The 16,504-nt window shown below is 41.8% G+C and overlaps 1 protein-coding gene and 1 long non-coding RNA gene across 2 annotated transcripts in view; one reads left to right on the top strand and one right to left on the bottom strand.

The window, feature by feature from the left end:
* The window catches only part of BMERB1 (bMERB domain containing 1), a 48,171-nt gene extending 40,039 nt beyond the window's left edge, over window positions 1-8,132 (bottom strand). The window contains exon 1 of the mRNA XM_061993848.1: window positions 7,954-8,132. Within this exon, the coding sequence (XP_061849832.1) occupies window positions 7,954-8,059 (106 nt within the window). The 5' untranslated portion in view covers window positions 8,060-8,132. The remainder of the gene's footprint in view (window positions 1-7,953) is intronic.
* LOC133625207 (uncharacterized) overlaps window positions 1-15,635 on the top strand; it is a 63,930-nt gene extending 48,295 nt beyond the window's left edge. Inside the window, exon 3 of the long non-coding RNA XR_009818510.1 lies at window positions 15,032-15,635. This is a non-coding gene — a long non-coding RNA (uncharacterized LOC133625207). The remainder of the gene's footprint in view (window positions 1-15,031) is intronic.
* The last annotated feature ends 869 nt before the right edge of the window (window positions 15,636-16,504 follow it).

The following is a 16,504-nucleotide window of genomic DNA, read 5'->3' as shown; positions in this document are numbered from 1 at the left end:
AGCTAATGATTCACTGCTCAGAGACAACGGAAATGGCATTGCCCCTGCCAGTGTTCTCCAGGGAGCAAATGCTCATTGTTGCTTGCCAAGGCTTTGCAGGACATGCCTAGTGAGAAGTGAGGGCAGAGAGACCAAGCTCATGGGGCAGCCTGACACAGATCCCCAGGGAAATCCTCATGAAACCGACACAGATCCCAAACTCCCTCATGAGTTTCTAACAGAATCGAGATGAACAGGACTCCAGAAGACAAAGGCATGGAGCCTAATCCGAATTTGCTTCTCTAAAAATCAGTGATGAAATTTCCATTGATGTCAATGAAATCAGGTCTGTAGTTTGTGTTTGTCACCAAGAAATTGCCAGTTAGGCTTCTCTGTCATTTCCCACGGAGGCCAGGTCACTCTCTTGCTCCACATTGAACACCACTATTCAAAAACTTAGTTTGGCCTCATGTACTGCAAGGGCGTTAGTGGCAGAACTGACGATTCCCTTTGGGATTTTGGAGATGAACAAAACCATTAAACCATTTAAGATTGGAACATCATAATCAGTACATAAAGAACCAAATGTGTCTGTACAAAATCTCTTAGATAATCAGTAAAGGTTTGGGTGGGTGAAGGGTTCGAGGCAATGAAAAGATCCTTAAACACTGCTGATACCTTCACAATAACAAATTATCTTTTGCATTTTGGTAGTGTTTGCAGTCATTAGGCTTCTGCAATGAGCAGCTTGTCATTCATCCTCATTTAATGACAATTTAGTGACAAATTCTCTTTAAAAGTACTTTCTCAAATATTTTGACCTTTACGAACTGACAAAATGTTGATAATTCATGTTTCATAGCTGATCCTGAAGGGCAACTAACATAATTATCCAAGGGTGCTCCAGATGATTTCTCATAGTTTTTCACCCAAGTACACATTTTGCCTCTTTGAATTTGGAATGCATTTATCCTATGCCTTTATGTGGTTAAGACAGCAGAATAGGTTTAATGGAAATAAATTAGCAGTATTTATTGAGTCTCTGCAACTATTTTATTAAGTAAGACTTCTATGAGAATGTAACATATTTGTCTACAGAGGAAAAGCACTTTGGGATTCAGGATTACAGAGTGCTGAGTTCCAACTCTTCTTGTGCTCATTAACTACAAGAAAACTATACTTCACACATGGTACATAGTACTTTGCAGCACATGCCCAAACCTGAATCCGGGGTTTCAATCCTGTTTGATAATGGACCCTTGAAAGATATATACACACTTTCTCACATCCTGATGAAAACAGGCTACACAACTAGGAGATTAATTATCAAACACAGTTTAAAAAAAAAAATCACACAGTCCATATTCCCACAGGCTACCAGCTGCAGGGATGATGTATGTAGTTCAAAGTGTGCCACTTTCCAAGTTTCAGGCTTTTTTTTCTGTACAATATCTTGAAAGGAAATAGGAAAATTCATGAGCAACAGTCTCAAATACGACACTTTAGCCTCACCTGTAACTTTTGCAACAACTATTGGTTGGCACTGGTTTGAACATAAACACTGCATTACACATTAAGTGTTCATTTCCTGCCTGGTACACACAGTTGGGCACAGAGATTTTGCAAGTCATTAACTTTCTGATTTATGAGTATCTCAGACAAGAGAAATGTCTTCACTGACATATGCAAGTAGATATGCAGCAGTATGGATCCTGATCCATACTAACCAATGCGTCTTTTGCAAGGTAGCCCCCTAGCCAGAAGTAGCCAGACTCCTTGTACATTCAGCCTGTTTGACTTTTATTAGATTAAAGTGGGTTTGGTTGTTGTTTTTCTCATTTATCTCTGTTTTGTAGGACAGGTTGGACTTTGCAGGATTAAAAGTATTATCAAGAGGCAATTATGTTCAGAACCATGCAAAAAGTCAGGGAGTAAATTAGCTGCACTTCTGTTGAAAAACTTTTGACACACATAGCCCATAGTTAAACAGAAAACTGAAGGAGGGGCAAAACTCATGAAATATGATAGGCAGACTATGGGAGCAAGGGTAGCCCATTAACTGATTTTATTTCAGTCACTAAATAGGAAAGTATATTTCTATGGAGATCTTGTGCTACAGATCTGTGCACCTGGGAGACCAAGATGAATTAGCACCTGGAAGAAGCTGCTGTAAGGGTCACAGTTCCTCCCACTGTTGACCAATATTTTAGCAGGAATACACTCTGAGGAACTAAAATATTTCCAGTTCTCTCTTTTCCTTCTTCCTCCATCTCAGCAGCTGCCTGGAGCATACAGCTGTGGGAGGAGGCATTAGAGGAATGAGACAATATGTAAATAGTATAAAATGGACTAGTCTCCCTCTGTAAATCATTTTCCTGGCTTTTTGTGAAGAAAAAAAAAAATGAAGATATACTCTTCTCTGATGAGATACAAGTGACACAGAAATGACCTGGTGGAGCTTATTAGTGGTAGGTCTCCATTTAAGAAATATTTTGCAGAAGGAGGATCAGGATGTCGTACACCTAGAAGTGGATAAGCAATGAAAATGACAATAAATTGCAGGTGCATACTACTAGCCAAAAACCACCTGTGACTTGTAGAAACACTAAGCTCCCTGGGAGCATTTTAGAGCCATCTGACTGACATTGAAGCAGGTGATTTGCAGAAAATAGCCTCAGTCCTTTCTAGAAATCCTTTCTGCTTTTCAGGGTAGGTGTTCTGTCTTGGTTTCACAGATCAGACACAGGCTGCTTTTCCTCTTGACTACAATAGAAATGTGTTAACATCAATAACAACAAAAATTAAAACCATTTTCAGAATTTCTACAGGTTGTTTTGGGTTTTTCAATGGAGACGTGGAAAGAATATTAATTACATTCTGTATTTGAAGCCTGTGTCAGACCTTCATAAAGCCTGCAGACTTGCTGCTTCTATAAAAAGAAACGTAATGGTGTATATCCTTCAGTTAGCTTCTTTCCCACCTTTCTTAATAGATGGTCTGAATAAGCCTAATCTGTTTTGTCTGTTTTACTGCCTGTAATAGATACAATTAACATTTCAGGGGAATTTACAGCAACACAAGGGCGTCAGTGTGAAAGAACAACAGTGCTAATTGGGTTATATAAATTCTCTTTGAGCCTGTGAAATGTCTTTTTTATTTTGTTTCAATCAGAGTGGAGACATGATGAGACAGGGGAACATTATCAGGAGAGTGTGATAGGCAGGGTCTGCATTCCTGACTGACTGGGAGGGTGTTACAGTAAGGGAGAGTTTCTGTGCAAAGCACTGAAGTGGGTTTGTGGATGTCTGTTCAGTATGTGAGGTATTAAGGAAGAAGGCCCAAAGGTGCGTGTTTGAATTTTTAACTACCAGATGATAGAAACAGCTATAATTGACACAGGTTTGGATTTGACTGAAGGCAGCACAGAAGGAACTTCAGCCCCTTGTCAGTCCCAACTCACGAGCCTTCCCTCATGCTGAGAACTGAATTCCCAGCATTGCTCTGTAGTTTCTGACTTTTTGTCCTCTCGTAGTCGGCGCTTGTGAGGCCACACCTCAAATACTGTGTTCAGCTCTGCGCCCCTCACTACAAGATGTGCTGGAGCATGTCCAGAGATGGGCAGCCAAGCTGGTGAAGAGTCTGGAGAACAAGTCTGATGAGGAACAGCTGAGGGAATTGGGGTTGTTTAGCCTAGAGAAAAAAAATGGCATTTACCTACTTTTTGGCTAATACATAGAGGTCTACAATGAACACAAACCCATCCTAACTGTCAGTGGTCAGAATGACAGGTAGATGTCACAGGACACTAGCTGTTTAACTGTGCACTAGCTTTGCTATGCAAGACAAATGTGTTCCTCTGTTGCTATTTGATTGATCTTTTTAATATTGCAACAGAAATGTTTCTAATTATTATAAAATGTTAGTAATCAACATTAAAACATCATGAGCTAGATCCTGTTCTAAGTTGCAGCCATTCTGTCCAATAATGACATCAGGCCTTCAAGATGACACAAGCAGTCCCCACTAGATTAGATGAATTAAGTGCCCATAACCAGTGTACAAATGCCTTTTCTTCGTTCTTTGTTCACCAAAGAGAAAAGGCTACCTGGCTACAGGGACAATATCTATATTATTGCAGTCTGTGGTCATTTTCTTTCTAGCTTTTCAAGCTTCTACAAACTGAAAGACCATCTCTGTGCATAACAGCACACCTAAACCAAAGTGGTCTTGAACCAAAAAAAGTTCTAGGTAATTAGTTATCAGCCTTTCTAAGCTGCCAAGAAATGCAAATGAACAGTATTAAACAGTGTGTATTTTCAGTGTTTGAACCACACTCAGCAGCAGAGCATATACAAGAGTTTCTTTCTGTCTAACAAGCTTAGAAAGGTTTTCAAGATTAACTAACTGAATGTGGTGAAATAAGCTTTCACATGTGTCAGCCCAGGATCTCTGAATCCAGGAACAGTACTGTCTTTCTGCTGTTGGAACAAATCAGAGCAATCTCAGAATGAGATAAAATCATCCCACTGGTGCTGTTCTGTGAGATGACAGTGCACTCCAGCACCTTGCCTGGACATAATCTGTGATACAACACTCACAGCATGAAGGGAGAGCAAGCTGGCTACAAAAGCTTCATGCTACTACTCAGACTCGTGCTGGGAATCTCCAGCGACCTCTTCAGGGCTGGCCTGTAATAGGGCCTCTTTCCCTTAATCTCCACATTCAAAAACAGAAGAAAAGGTGGGCTTCTGCAATACAGGAGCGTGGCAGTTCACCTCCAATGCTGAGCTGCCATTCAAACGAAAACAATAAGCCGATTTCACAGTGCACTAAATTGCATCAAAACATAACCTTTGCAGTTTTCCAGTATTTATGCTTCCTTACACTGACTGATGCTGGGGCATATACTGTGAATTCTGCATTTAGTTCCAGACTTCATCCAAACTGAATGAAAAGATCAGCTGAAATGTACCTAAGAAGTGCAGTGTTCAAAAGAATGGTGAAAAACTGCTGTTTCTTGGTGGCTAGCATGAAGTTATTTAATCAGGTCATTATGAGTCCCTGCTGATGGCAAGACAGAAGGTTCAAAATTAAGCTGTGCATTTGGAAATGAAGTCTGACCAAAATGCTCTGCTTCAGAGCAGACTCCCCAAGACTATATGGTAAAGATCACTTACTGAGAAGGCTGTGAGCACATTATTATAAGTCTGACAATCCATAAGCCCAGCTGTGTTTTACATGCATGCACATATGAGTTGTTGTATACATGGTAATTCATCTTTTTTTATTGTTCTCTTACTTCTTGGAAATTCCCTCCTGTATGTGAAGAGAAAGGCTTCCGTGTCTTGTTAAAGAGACACCTTTAAACAGTCTGCTTCACATTTTGCATGTGAATCCACTAGAGATCATTACATCCTCAAGTTGTAGGGCATCAGATCTTCAGCTACTGTGAACCTATTTAACTCTACTGGCAATCTGAAAGAGGCCACTGTAGATTAGAAATGTGCCTGATATTAGGTTTTGTTACTATGAAGTAATTTGTCTTTGGTTATAACCAATAACCAGCAATGCCTTCTCTACCACAGATAGAAAAGTTAGCACACAGCACCATTTCCATTTGTTAAGAACAAATTAAATAGAAACTACCTAATTTCTCTCTGTAATAGACATAATCAGGATGTACGTTCTCTTATGCTATGACTGCACTCACATCAGAAAGCACTGGCCAGGAAATGGCACTCCATCATACAGAGCTGTACTGATACAGAAGTTTTACCTCCAAAGAGATGCTGAGTTGAGGCACGACAAAGCAAGAGTAAAAAGAACAAATGCATATACAGGAACAGATTTCTGCTTTTAATACTATTACTTTGCATTTCATATTTAAAACAATATGCAAATACCAAGGGCTAATGGTTGACATTGGTAAAAAAGGGGATGATGCTCTTTCAGCTTCTTCCCAGATCTTCTGGAGACTGCTGTCATTGTGCCATGCAATTTAGGACCTAAGCTGTAAGGGAGCAGTACAGTAAATAGTAAGAAATGTTTATCCTCAATCAATGCAAAAGTGTGACCAGAAGTCAGCGTCAATATTAAAATGGGAAAGATATGCAGGGATCATCTAAACCAGCTAACATGAACAACATTTTCCACAGTATTTTAGGAAAGCTGGAGCCTATGAGCAAACGAAATAGATGAAAGTTTTAATATAATAATTCTCTACTTCTCAAAGAAAAAACATAGCCTCTAGATTACTTCCTGTTCATAACCACACTGATATACGCAGAGAAATAGTCTTGTTAAACTGAATCTAGTGTGTAGAACAGCAGCTCAGCAGCAAAAAGCCAGGGAGCTGACATCTGGACACTTGATTCTAGTCCTGCCAACAGCCCATTCTGGTACCTGCTCAAGCTGTGATTTGGGTGGAAGCTCAATCCTGAGGACGTATTTTTGAGCAGATTGGGTCTCCCACTCAGCATCCTCTTGCCCTCTGGCAAACAGATGCCAGATGCTTCTGTCCAAAGCTTGCAAAACATAACCCGTCTGTCACCTCAAGCTACCACCTATTATTATTAGTGCTGCATTGCACTCGGCTCCTGAGCTATGGGACCAAACCAGACATATTTAGGAGAACAAGAAAATCACATGTTTGTGTCCTGACAGAGAACCTGCAAAACTGTTGCATGTGTCTGAGTCAACCAACTCAGCCAACAGATTTCAGTCTTCAATTTCATTTTAGAAAGTGTGGAGTTACTCAGTCCTGAACCTGTACCAGGCACTGCAACAAAACCAATACTGCAACTGAAGCATCAGAGTGGGAGAACTACACTCCTGACATCAGCATATGGCAGACCACAATACAGCCATGAAAAACTGAAGCCAGAGGTGAAGTATGATTCCAGAACATAGCAGTATCTGAGAAGTCTAAACACAGCAAAAGCATGGCTAAAAATCTGTTACCAGGATGCTTCAAAGCCATGGGATGTTAAAAGGCATCCAGGTAAGGCTTCCTGATGCACAGCAAAAGATGGATGGTGAGTCAAGAGTATCAGCAAAGATGAAGGTGTCACAACAGATACACACAAAGCTTTTTCACCCTGTGACCTAAACAGTGAAACTTATAAAATAATGTTTCTTTCTGTTAGCATAGAGGTTTTTATAAGTCTTTTCAAGATTTCTTGCTTCAGTGGTTAGCTAGAACATTAGAAAGCATTGACAGGCTTATGAAGCGGTAAGGAAGATTGTTCTGCTGATAACAGAACAATAACTGATACTTTAGGGAAGACAAGGTCCCACAGATAACTTGAATTAGCAACTATATGTCTTTTTAACTCCTCTTTCCATCGGCACTTTGGAAAGGTTATGTCAATTGCTGCTTTCTGAAAGTTATGATTTCAAGAAAGCTCTTCCATCACAGAGCATTTGTTGAGCTCATAAATACTGTGCTTGTTGAGCTCATAAATACTGTGCAACCACTAAAGAAGTGAACCAGGTGCTGTATTATTGCACCTCTGCCTCAGATAGAGGGAATAATGTGGTTGTCATCTGTGCCTTTCAAACGTGAAGCGCATTAAAGACTCGCAATATTTACGAAAAAGCCACACGTTAAGTCCCACCTGATAAACAACGACGGAGAGCCAACGTCCCGGTCACCCTCCCTCTGCCAGCCGCTCATCGCTTCACTTTGCGGAGCGGGCAGCAGCCCATTTCTCCAGAAAGCACCGAGTGCGCAGAGCCGCACCGGCATCGCTCCGGCGCTGCTCCAGCCCTTCGCTTCCCCGTCCCTCGACTGAAAACTGCTGTTTGCCTTCCAAACAGCCCCCTCGGGAAGCACCAGCTTCGGAGGGCAAAACGGTCACACAGACCTTCCCCGCGCCGAGGAGCCTGCTGTGGCTTCGTCCCGGCGCGCCCCGCCGCAGCCGACAGCCCCCCGCCGCTCGGGCTGCCGGACCCGCATCCGCGGCCCCCGCTTACTTCTCCCCAGCGCCTCCGCCTTCCACTCCGTCTCCTCCACTGCCCCGTAGCGCCTCATCGGTCTCTCGGCCTCTGCGCTGGCCGAGATGGACCTCCTCAGCTCCATGGCCGGGGAGCGGGGCTGCGCGGCTCACTCCATGCCGGCCGGGCTGCGGCCCGAGTGCCGCCGAGGCGACGCGGAGCTCGGCGCTCCCCTGCACGGAGCGGGGGCCCGCGGGCGGGAGGGGGAGCACGGGGCGCTGCGCACATGCTCAGTGCGGGGCTGGGGCGGGGGGAGGCAGGGACACAATGCGAGCCGTAGCCCCCCGCCAGCACCGGCCCCGGTACATGCCGCACACACGCCCCGCCCGCCGCGGCCTCCGGGGCGGCTCGGTTCTCTCTCTCCCACTCGGATGGGCAGACTGACCGCCGCAGCGATGCTGCCGCGCCGCTCCGAGCCCCCGGCTAGCTGGGGTTGTTTCTGCTCATCCCTGCACCTGCGGTGCGTTGCATAGCCGAGGCGACTGGGCGAGCCAGAGTTAGCAATTACGCGCGCTGCCACAGGGCACTGGAGGACTGTCTTTATTGTGGTCAATGCAGCACTGAGCACATCTTCTGGCCTGGGCAGCAGGAAATAACAGTAAAATCCACAGCCACTCATGGCTTTTGCAGTCTAAGACATTTCATGTTGCTGTGCATGCAGCCTGTGGCTTTCCTGAAAGTCCTGCGCTGAGTGGAATCCCACTCATTCCAGCATCATGTTGCCAAAAGCCAGAAGACAGCATCCAAGCAAGTGATGGGATTTTGCATTCTCATAACCATATGTATTTTTCATAAGCATGCAGCTTTGCTGCTAATGCATCCTGCTGGGATTAGAAGAAAAGGAAATGACTATGCAGAAAGCAGAGTGTGGTGATCAAAGCAGAATGTGGTGACAATTATTGTTGTTATTACTAATTTTTTCTCTTATTTTAGTGGAGGTTATGTAGATAAAATCCCTGAACAACATTGTACAGTTGGAGAGTGCCTTTCCCAGTGAAGTCCCATGGCACTGTATGTGGTATCATTTCTGATGTAAAGACAACAAAGCAGGAGTTAGGCAGGTTATCCAGTGCACATCAGGGGTTTAGCAATCCTTGCCCAGTTTTGGAAGAGCCATGGGATACTGGTAACATTGTATACATGCCGGGTGCATAAAAGCTGGTTGGTCACCTACCTTTGCCCATAAACTTTGTCTTACCCTTCAATTAACACTTCAGAAGTACTACCTCCACACTCAGGGCGGTACTGACGCACATCGCTGCTATATTCATGAACAATTTTGTTTGAGGGATGCTTCACATGTTGGAGGAGAGAAAACCTCCACATTAAGTTTCAAAATTGTAACACCAAAAATCTCTATTACCATTTCTGTGCTTTTTTTTCCCCTGAGAACTGGAATTAACTAACAAATTTAAATGGCCTGGACAATGTTTTAGTAGGTCTTCAGGGCGCTCTGATTTTTCTCTGTCAGATGTGCTCCCTAGGATATGCCATGATTTGAGTACTAGAAGTGCTGGAACAGCTCTTGTTGACTGTGCAATGCTTCATCCTCTCTGGTTTTGGCCTTTAGAGCTGGAGCCCAAACAGAGCTGTGAATCAAGCAGAAAAGCTGGTGGCAGCACTCTGCACAACTGATTTTGGGTGACAGTGCAGCTGCCTGCTTGGGGTGGGCTGGACTGACTCACTTGTAGAAGTGAGGAACACAAGTGTAGGAGGAACATAAGAGCCCATCTGGGATCTGGATGAGCGTTGGGCTGAGGGAAACAGGCTGTTTAGAGAGAAGGGCCAATATTTGATGATTCTGGAGACTATTTAATTTCAGTCCATCCCTTTAAGGTTTTAGATAACTATAATCCAAGTGCATTGTTTAGGAGATAGAGGAGTGGTCCTAGAAATGACTGAATATTTAAAACTCTGCATTTGTTAGTATGGCAGAAAAACACCCACAGGCTAGAAACTCAGAATTTACTTATGTATAAGATAATTTGTTGTAACTAGTAAGTTTTCACCTGCCCACTTTGAAAAAGTCACAAAAGCCAATAAGGGCTTGGTCCTGCAGACTGTTAAACACAACAACAGGCATATGGAAGCGGGTCCTGCAGAGTTCATTTGCACAGAAGTTTTTGCAGGACTGGAGCCTAAGTATGTCCCATGATCATGGTAATGCTCTAAGACTAGCATTTTTGCTATTGAGATTTTTGGGTATTTTCACTGCTGCATTTGCAAGTAGAATTAAATTTATCCCCTGATGATGATGCTTTTCAGGGCAAACATATGGATTCCTTCACTCACAGAAGTTGGGTTTCTTCTGCTGGAAGCACAGTTAAGGAAGAAAAGATAAAAATTCAGGTCTCATCTCAGTGCTCGTGGGAATAGTGCCTGGTAGAAAAACAGTAGTGCACTTTACTCTTACAGTCATTGCCCCTGACTGCTTTATTTCCCATTTCTCAGTTTATCAGGAGCTATAGCTGATCAACAAGAGTTGGCAAATCCACTCTCCTATTTACTGCTCTTTGGCCTCCATTAGACATCACTGATGTCCCATGGCAGACATGACACTACATATATCAATGGGCACCCTTTGCTCTGGCACAGTCCCTAGTGGGAGTCTGACTTGTAAATCAGGTGGGGGAAATGGTCTTTGCTTTCACAGAGCTTCTCAGGCTCTCAGAGCTCTCTTGCCTTTATGGATACTTTATCTAGTTCATCTTTCTAAAGATGCTTTGTGGGTTCAGGGTGGGTTGCAGTGAAGCTTAAAGTCAGGGGCATTGTTCTTTGTCACACAGTACAGTCATTCTAACAACAACAAAAAAGGGCTAAAATTTTGCCCAGATTTTTAATTGATTTATCATTATAATAAAACCTTGAAACTCAGCTGATGCAACAAAATGAAATTAAGTGGATTATGCACAGTTACTTCATTTTGCATGCATAAATACTCAGATCCATATCCAGAAGGGACACTGCTCATGTAAGCTGACTGCTTGCATAACCCAGGTTGTGGGACTCCTACAGATCTGTCCTATCATTTGTTTAAACACCAAGTCTTGTTTCAGAACATTTATGTGTTGGAGGAGTTACCATGATTCCTTAATATTTGATGTCATGGTTAATTTTGCTTCCTGTGAAAATACCTCCTCTTGATTCTTCATCTCTCAACTCTTAGGGTTCTCTAGTTACAGATCCTTTGAATTTTCCTCCTGGTACCCTGTGCAACTTCTGCCCCTGCATCCCATGAGCTGTTTGGGCAATGCATTGGGAGCCTGGGGGGTTGTCAGCCTCCACACCTTCACACTACTGTGCTACAGCCTCTCTACCACCTCCAGATCTCGCTTGCCAGGCATATGCATGGCACAAAAATGTCCTGGAACAGGTGAGAGGCTGTGAAAGAGCATTAAAGGAAAATGCCTGTCTGTTGGCAAACCTGATAGTCAAACAGATTTTAGAAGGCCCACACTTAGCTTCATGATGCTTCCTTCCCTGCAGGAGCCTATGCGGCAGTGTTGCTGTGGGATGAAGGCAGAGGGCCTAAATTACTCTAAAGAACCTACACAGGCCCTCACAGGGCACTATTCACATAAAATAATCCCTGTAATAATGTGTTTTATCTGTGCTCGAAATTCAGCCAACTCATGACTTTTTCAAGGATCTAACTTTGTCCTGTGGTATGAAGCTGCTGCACAGTGCTGTGCCCTATGGCCTGGCTGAGCACTCTGCATGAACAAGCAAAGTTTCACTCAGCACAGTGCTCCAATGAATGAGATCTGTGCAGCTCTGTGGCTACAGCTATAGCACGAGATATGGCAGCAGTAAGCTGTAGTGATAAATCTGTGCCTTGTATTTCACCTTTTCCCAAATTATTAGGGCCAATCTATACAGACAAGTTTTACACAGTGAGGGAAAATGGTTCTAAAGTGTTAGCAGCCCTAGCCTGTGGTCATAACATGTATGAGCTTGTCTGAATAAATAGCATCTTATTATGTATTCAAGTTATCACAGAAAATCAGACTGTGTTATTCTCTTATATGATCACTCTCCCTAAAAGTCCTGTATTAGACCAGAGTAAATCTCATTCGCTTTTCAAAGAGTAATAATTAAATATGATCTAATTAAAAAGAGGGAAATGGGATAGCTAAAGGAAGATCCTTGGTACAGAAAATACTTTCTTGCTGTGAGCTTCCACCTTCCATTTCGTGCTAGTGTGAAAGAGTTCTCAGAAGTTCTGCTCTGCTGCACTTGAAAGAGGATCTGCTGTAGCACAACCTGTGCAGAATGAGGGCTTGGATTCATAAGTCAAATAATGTTCTTATTATATTGTTCCCTTTTTTTATGAATCTTAGCTCATGTTTAGTTAGTGTTCTTTGTACACTTATTTCTTTATTTAGAATTGCAGCCTTTCCATGTATTAACCACTCCTTTAATTTTTTTTTAGGTTAAAGTAACTTTGTAAATAATTCACAATAGTTTCAGTAGAGTAACTAGGATGCTGGTCTTTTTCCACAGCTATCTTACATCTCCTTCATGACAGAAAAGTGCATCAATATCGCAAGCAATGTCTACTGCAGGCAAGCAAGGCATTCCAATGAGCTTGTTAAAAGGCAAATGAATTTAATGTCATGAGTCTGAGGTGTGACAGTGATCGAAATATTTGAGTGTTCATAAGTATTTCCACCTAAGCACCTATTAAATGTTGTCTTAATCTCACTTTTAAAATGTTTTAATAACGTTTCCATGTGAAATAGTGTATTAATGTAGTGCTGGTTTCTATGTGTCATTAACTCTTTCATCAAACATGCACCTAGAAAAAAAAATTGACTAGATATCCAACTTACTATTTCTCCAAAGCTGAATTTCTAAAAGAGATATAGAAACAAAAGATGAGCATCTAGTGGCAAATTCTAGTGAACAGTGTACCACTAATTATGTGTTAGATATTATATGCTTCATGCTGGCTGAGTTGAACTATGCTAAAGTACTTCCTAGAAAATGAAAAATTTCTGGTGTTTAAAAGCTCTGAATATTGCTGCTTATGATTTGACTTGTGTGCAGTAAATGTTAATGGGTAGCACTGGTGCTACAGCACCTGACTGCCTATCTCCAGAGTTGGAGATCTGTCCTGGAAAGTTGGGCGTGATCTTACTTTTCTATCTCAAATCTAAAGAGCCCTGCAGGACTGAGCTCCCAGAGCACAGTCTAGACTGGACACAGCTTGTTAAACATTTGGCCAGTTTAAAATACAATGTGGATGAAACTGAACTGACAACTGCTATACTCTATGCCAAGGTTTAAGGGTCTGTGTTTGACAATCCTATCTGTATCTGTACTGAGCCTATTTGCAAATGTTCCTGGGAGGTGAGTAATGGAGACTGCTAAAGCTGGCACAGTACTTTCCACTTATTTAGATTTATCTCAGCAATTTTCAGTATAGAAGGTCAGAAAACAGCAAACACAATCAGGAGATGCAGTAGCAGAAGAGACAGGGCACATGTGTCTGGCAGAAAGAACAGAAACAACTTGTAGTTGTGACCATCACACAGATCTCTGAAACATACTTCTGTAAACTCTTTTCTTTCCCATTTTATTTCTGTCTTAGTAAACTCCTTCTACACTCTTTTAAAGGCACAAATTTTACAGAAAAAGCTGTTAGACAGCATCTGTCAGATACGTTGCTAATATCACAGATAGCAAAGTCGTCCATGTATGAATCTTATTTTTGGCATTTGGAGCCAACTCCAGTGCTATGACTGGACTGACTGTGGTGCAGGTGACTCATTATTGTGTAGGTGGCTTTTGTATCAGTGATGAGTGGCCACAGAATCATGGAAAAACAGATGTTTGAGCAGTAAATTTAGATGTTGAGATAAATTGGTCTGGGCCCTTTTAGGAGACTTGCAAACATAGCAGACAATAAGTAATAATTTGGTGTGTATGTGGGCATGTCCACTTTAAAGTATTAAACATACCATGTAAAATTTGCAAACACAGCAGCATGCATCCCCAAGCACATTGTGTTTTCAACTTCTGCCTCAAAACAGTAAGTAAAACACCGTACAAGTACTTGTAGTATTGTATCAGGTGTAATTATTATGAACACATAATAATTAATTACGGTATGATGACCATTCTGAGACAGACTTTGAACAAAATCCTTCAGTGTCATTGACGTGGCACGGCAAATCAGCTGCTGTTAAGTCTCCATCTATTCAGGATGTAAAAGTATGTGATGCATGAAATGGAAGTGGCTGAACACCCTTAGTAGATAAGTAAAGGTGCTTTTATACTTCACAGGGAGATAGAAGAAATGGTAAGATAAGAGTACCACAAGGAACCAGGCTGTGAGAGGTAGATTTCTCCAGGCCAGCACAGAACAAGAGAAAGGAAAAGACTAGAGGTGGAAAAAGAACTCATTAAAAAAAGCAGCTTGTATTTTCTTTTCTAAATATCTGCAATGAGAAGAAGCTGTTTTCCTGACAAATCAAAGAAGTAATAGCATGAGGGTTTCTTCTTATGTACTCACACACTAAGTTCACATCTCACTTATTGTGAAATACCTGTATACTGATTCCAGGCGAGAATGTTGTAACCTAATTCACCCTGCTGCCAAATTACACCCTATAAAAGGGGACACAATTCAGAAAGCTGATACTTCCTCCACAGATAAAGGATCTCATGTGGTGTAGAACTTTGTGTGCATGGATTGTGAGTCCATATGGGCCAGACACTGTATTTATCACAGCCATCCGAGTGCTTATGTATTTTACTTCTGTTGTAACTGGATAAAGTACAGTAACAGAACTAGGGATGGCATATTTCCACTCTCCTTGAAACTCTGGTGACTGAACTACCTATTAGGCTACATATCCATGCTTCCTCTTGATCTGATTTATTCATTCCTGACAATGTAAAATGGAGAATGACTGCATTAGGGTCCCATATTTAAAGCCTTCTCCTGGCAGAGGGGATCATTTGCACAGGTGTCCCACCTTACATCATTTATAAAAACTATGTGTATAGGCAGACTCTGACCTGCTGTCCTTTTTCCTCTGTTGTTTTACAGCCTCACTTCACAACCGGCTTTCTGTGAACACAGCAAACAAAAAAAGCCCATTCTTCAGTTTCTGAAGTTCTCTCGTGTACCCACAGCAGAGCTGTCCTTGACAATGTCATTTCCGAATATCCTCCAAACCTCATCAGTCTTTTCTGGTACTGAGACTTCTCTCAGCACAAATAACTGTGTTGCTATCATTGCACAGAGGGGAATGATGCGTTTTACTATCATCTTTACAATGAAGCCTGGTTTTATACCCAGATACATGGTGCAAGCCTTTTGGGCACTGCCACATTAAATTAACTGCAAAAACAAAGGAAATGCAGTTTTTGTTAGGGTGAATGATATTGAAAACTACATGCAGCACACAGAGAGATGCAATATGCATTCTTAATTCCTGCTTAAAATGGACTGCAGCAACTTTGATCATCGTGGACTGGCTGCTGAATGTGAATTCTGCAACTTTGAAATTAAGGGACTACATACAGTCTTTGGCTGCTTAAGCACAGGAATCTTAAGCAGAAGTGGAAAAAAATATTGCCTAAGGCATATGTGAAATGGTCACTGGGATTAATCTTTAGCATGTTTCTGTCTTTAGAGGATGCAGAGCAACAAAGGGTTCACAAAAGAGCTTGAAAGGACTAACAGAGCTACACCTATTGTAGTTTATCCAAGGAATAAACAAAAACTTTAACAGTTTACCATTCCATGTACATAGGTGGCTTTGTCTGCTGTAGTAACTCCTTAAACCCTGTCAGAAAGCAAGTGACAATATTTTACTAGAATATTAAGGCTAGATTCATTTAGATTGGTGATAAAATTTCATTAAAATACACAAATAACTTCTTAGAAATGCAGAAGATCCTCTGTTATTTGAAGTCTTTAGATACCCTTCTAGAAGCTGGCGTGAGACTCGGCATCATGGGTTTGATTCAGGAAAAACTCTTTCCTTTGCACATGCAAAGATTCAGACTGACTGATCTTTTTTGTCCCTGTTGGCCATGATGAAGTCTATGGAACAGAAGTATTCAACTTGGAGACTTTCCATAAAGCTTCCTCCTCATTCTAAACATATAAGAAGTTACAGCAGGGAATGGAGGTGGTGTCTTTTTTCCAGTTGTGGAATACATTATTCCTTTCAGCCTCCAATCTTCTGAAGAGTTTCCTTTCCAAGAGTATCCCACATAATCTACACTGAGTGTAGTTCTTCCATAAAGACCCCATTTCTAACTCTGTCGTACCTAAATGACTCAGTTCCTTCTGCAAATGTATTAATTATCAAAACAAAAATTCTATCAAATTTTAATCTCTTTTTAAAAGAGAAATTAATTCCACTGGCTTCAGCATTTCTGCTCTGGATTTGACCAAAGTGGCAGATGACATTTAAAGGAAGTGAATAATTGTTGCTTATCCTTCACTCTGCTGCTGTATCTATGACATCAAAGTGAGCTTTTGGTGTATGTGATCCATGAAGACCCCACA

The sequence above is a fragment of the Colius striatus genome, chromosome 3 (assembly GCF_028858725.1).
Source record: "Colius striatus isolate bColStr4 chromosome 3, bColStr4.1.hap1, whole genome shotgun sequence".
Classification (NCBI taxonomy): domain Eukaryota; kingdom Metazoa; phylum Chordata; class Aves; order Coliiformes; family Coliidae; genus Colius; species Colius striatus.
This window is presented reverse-complemented; position numbering and strand designations above follow the sequence as displayed.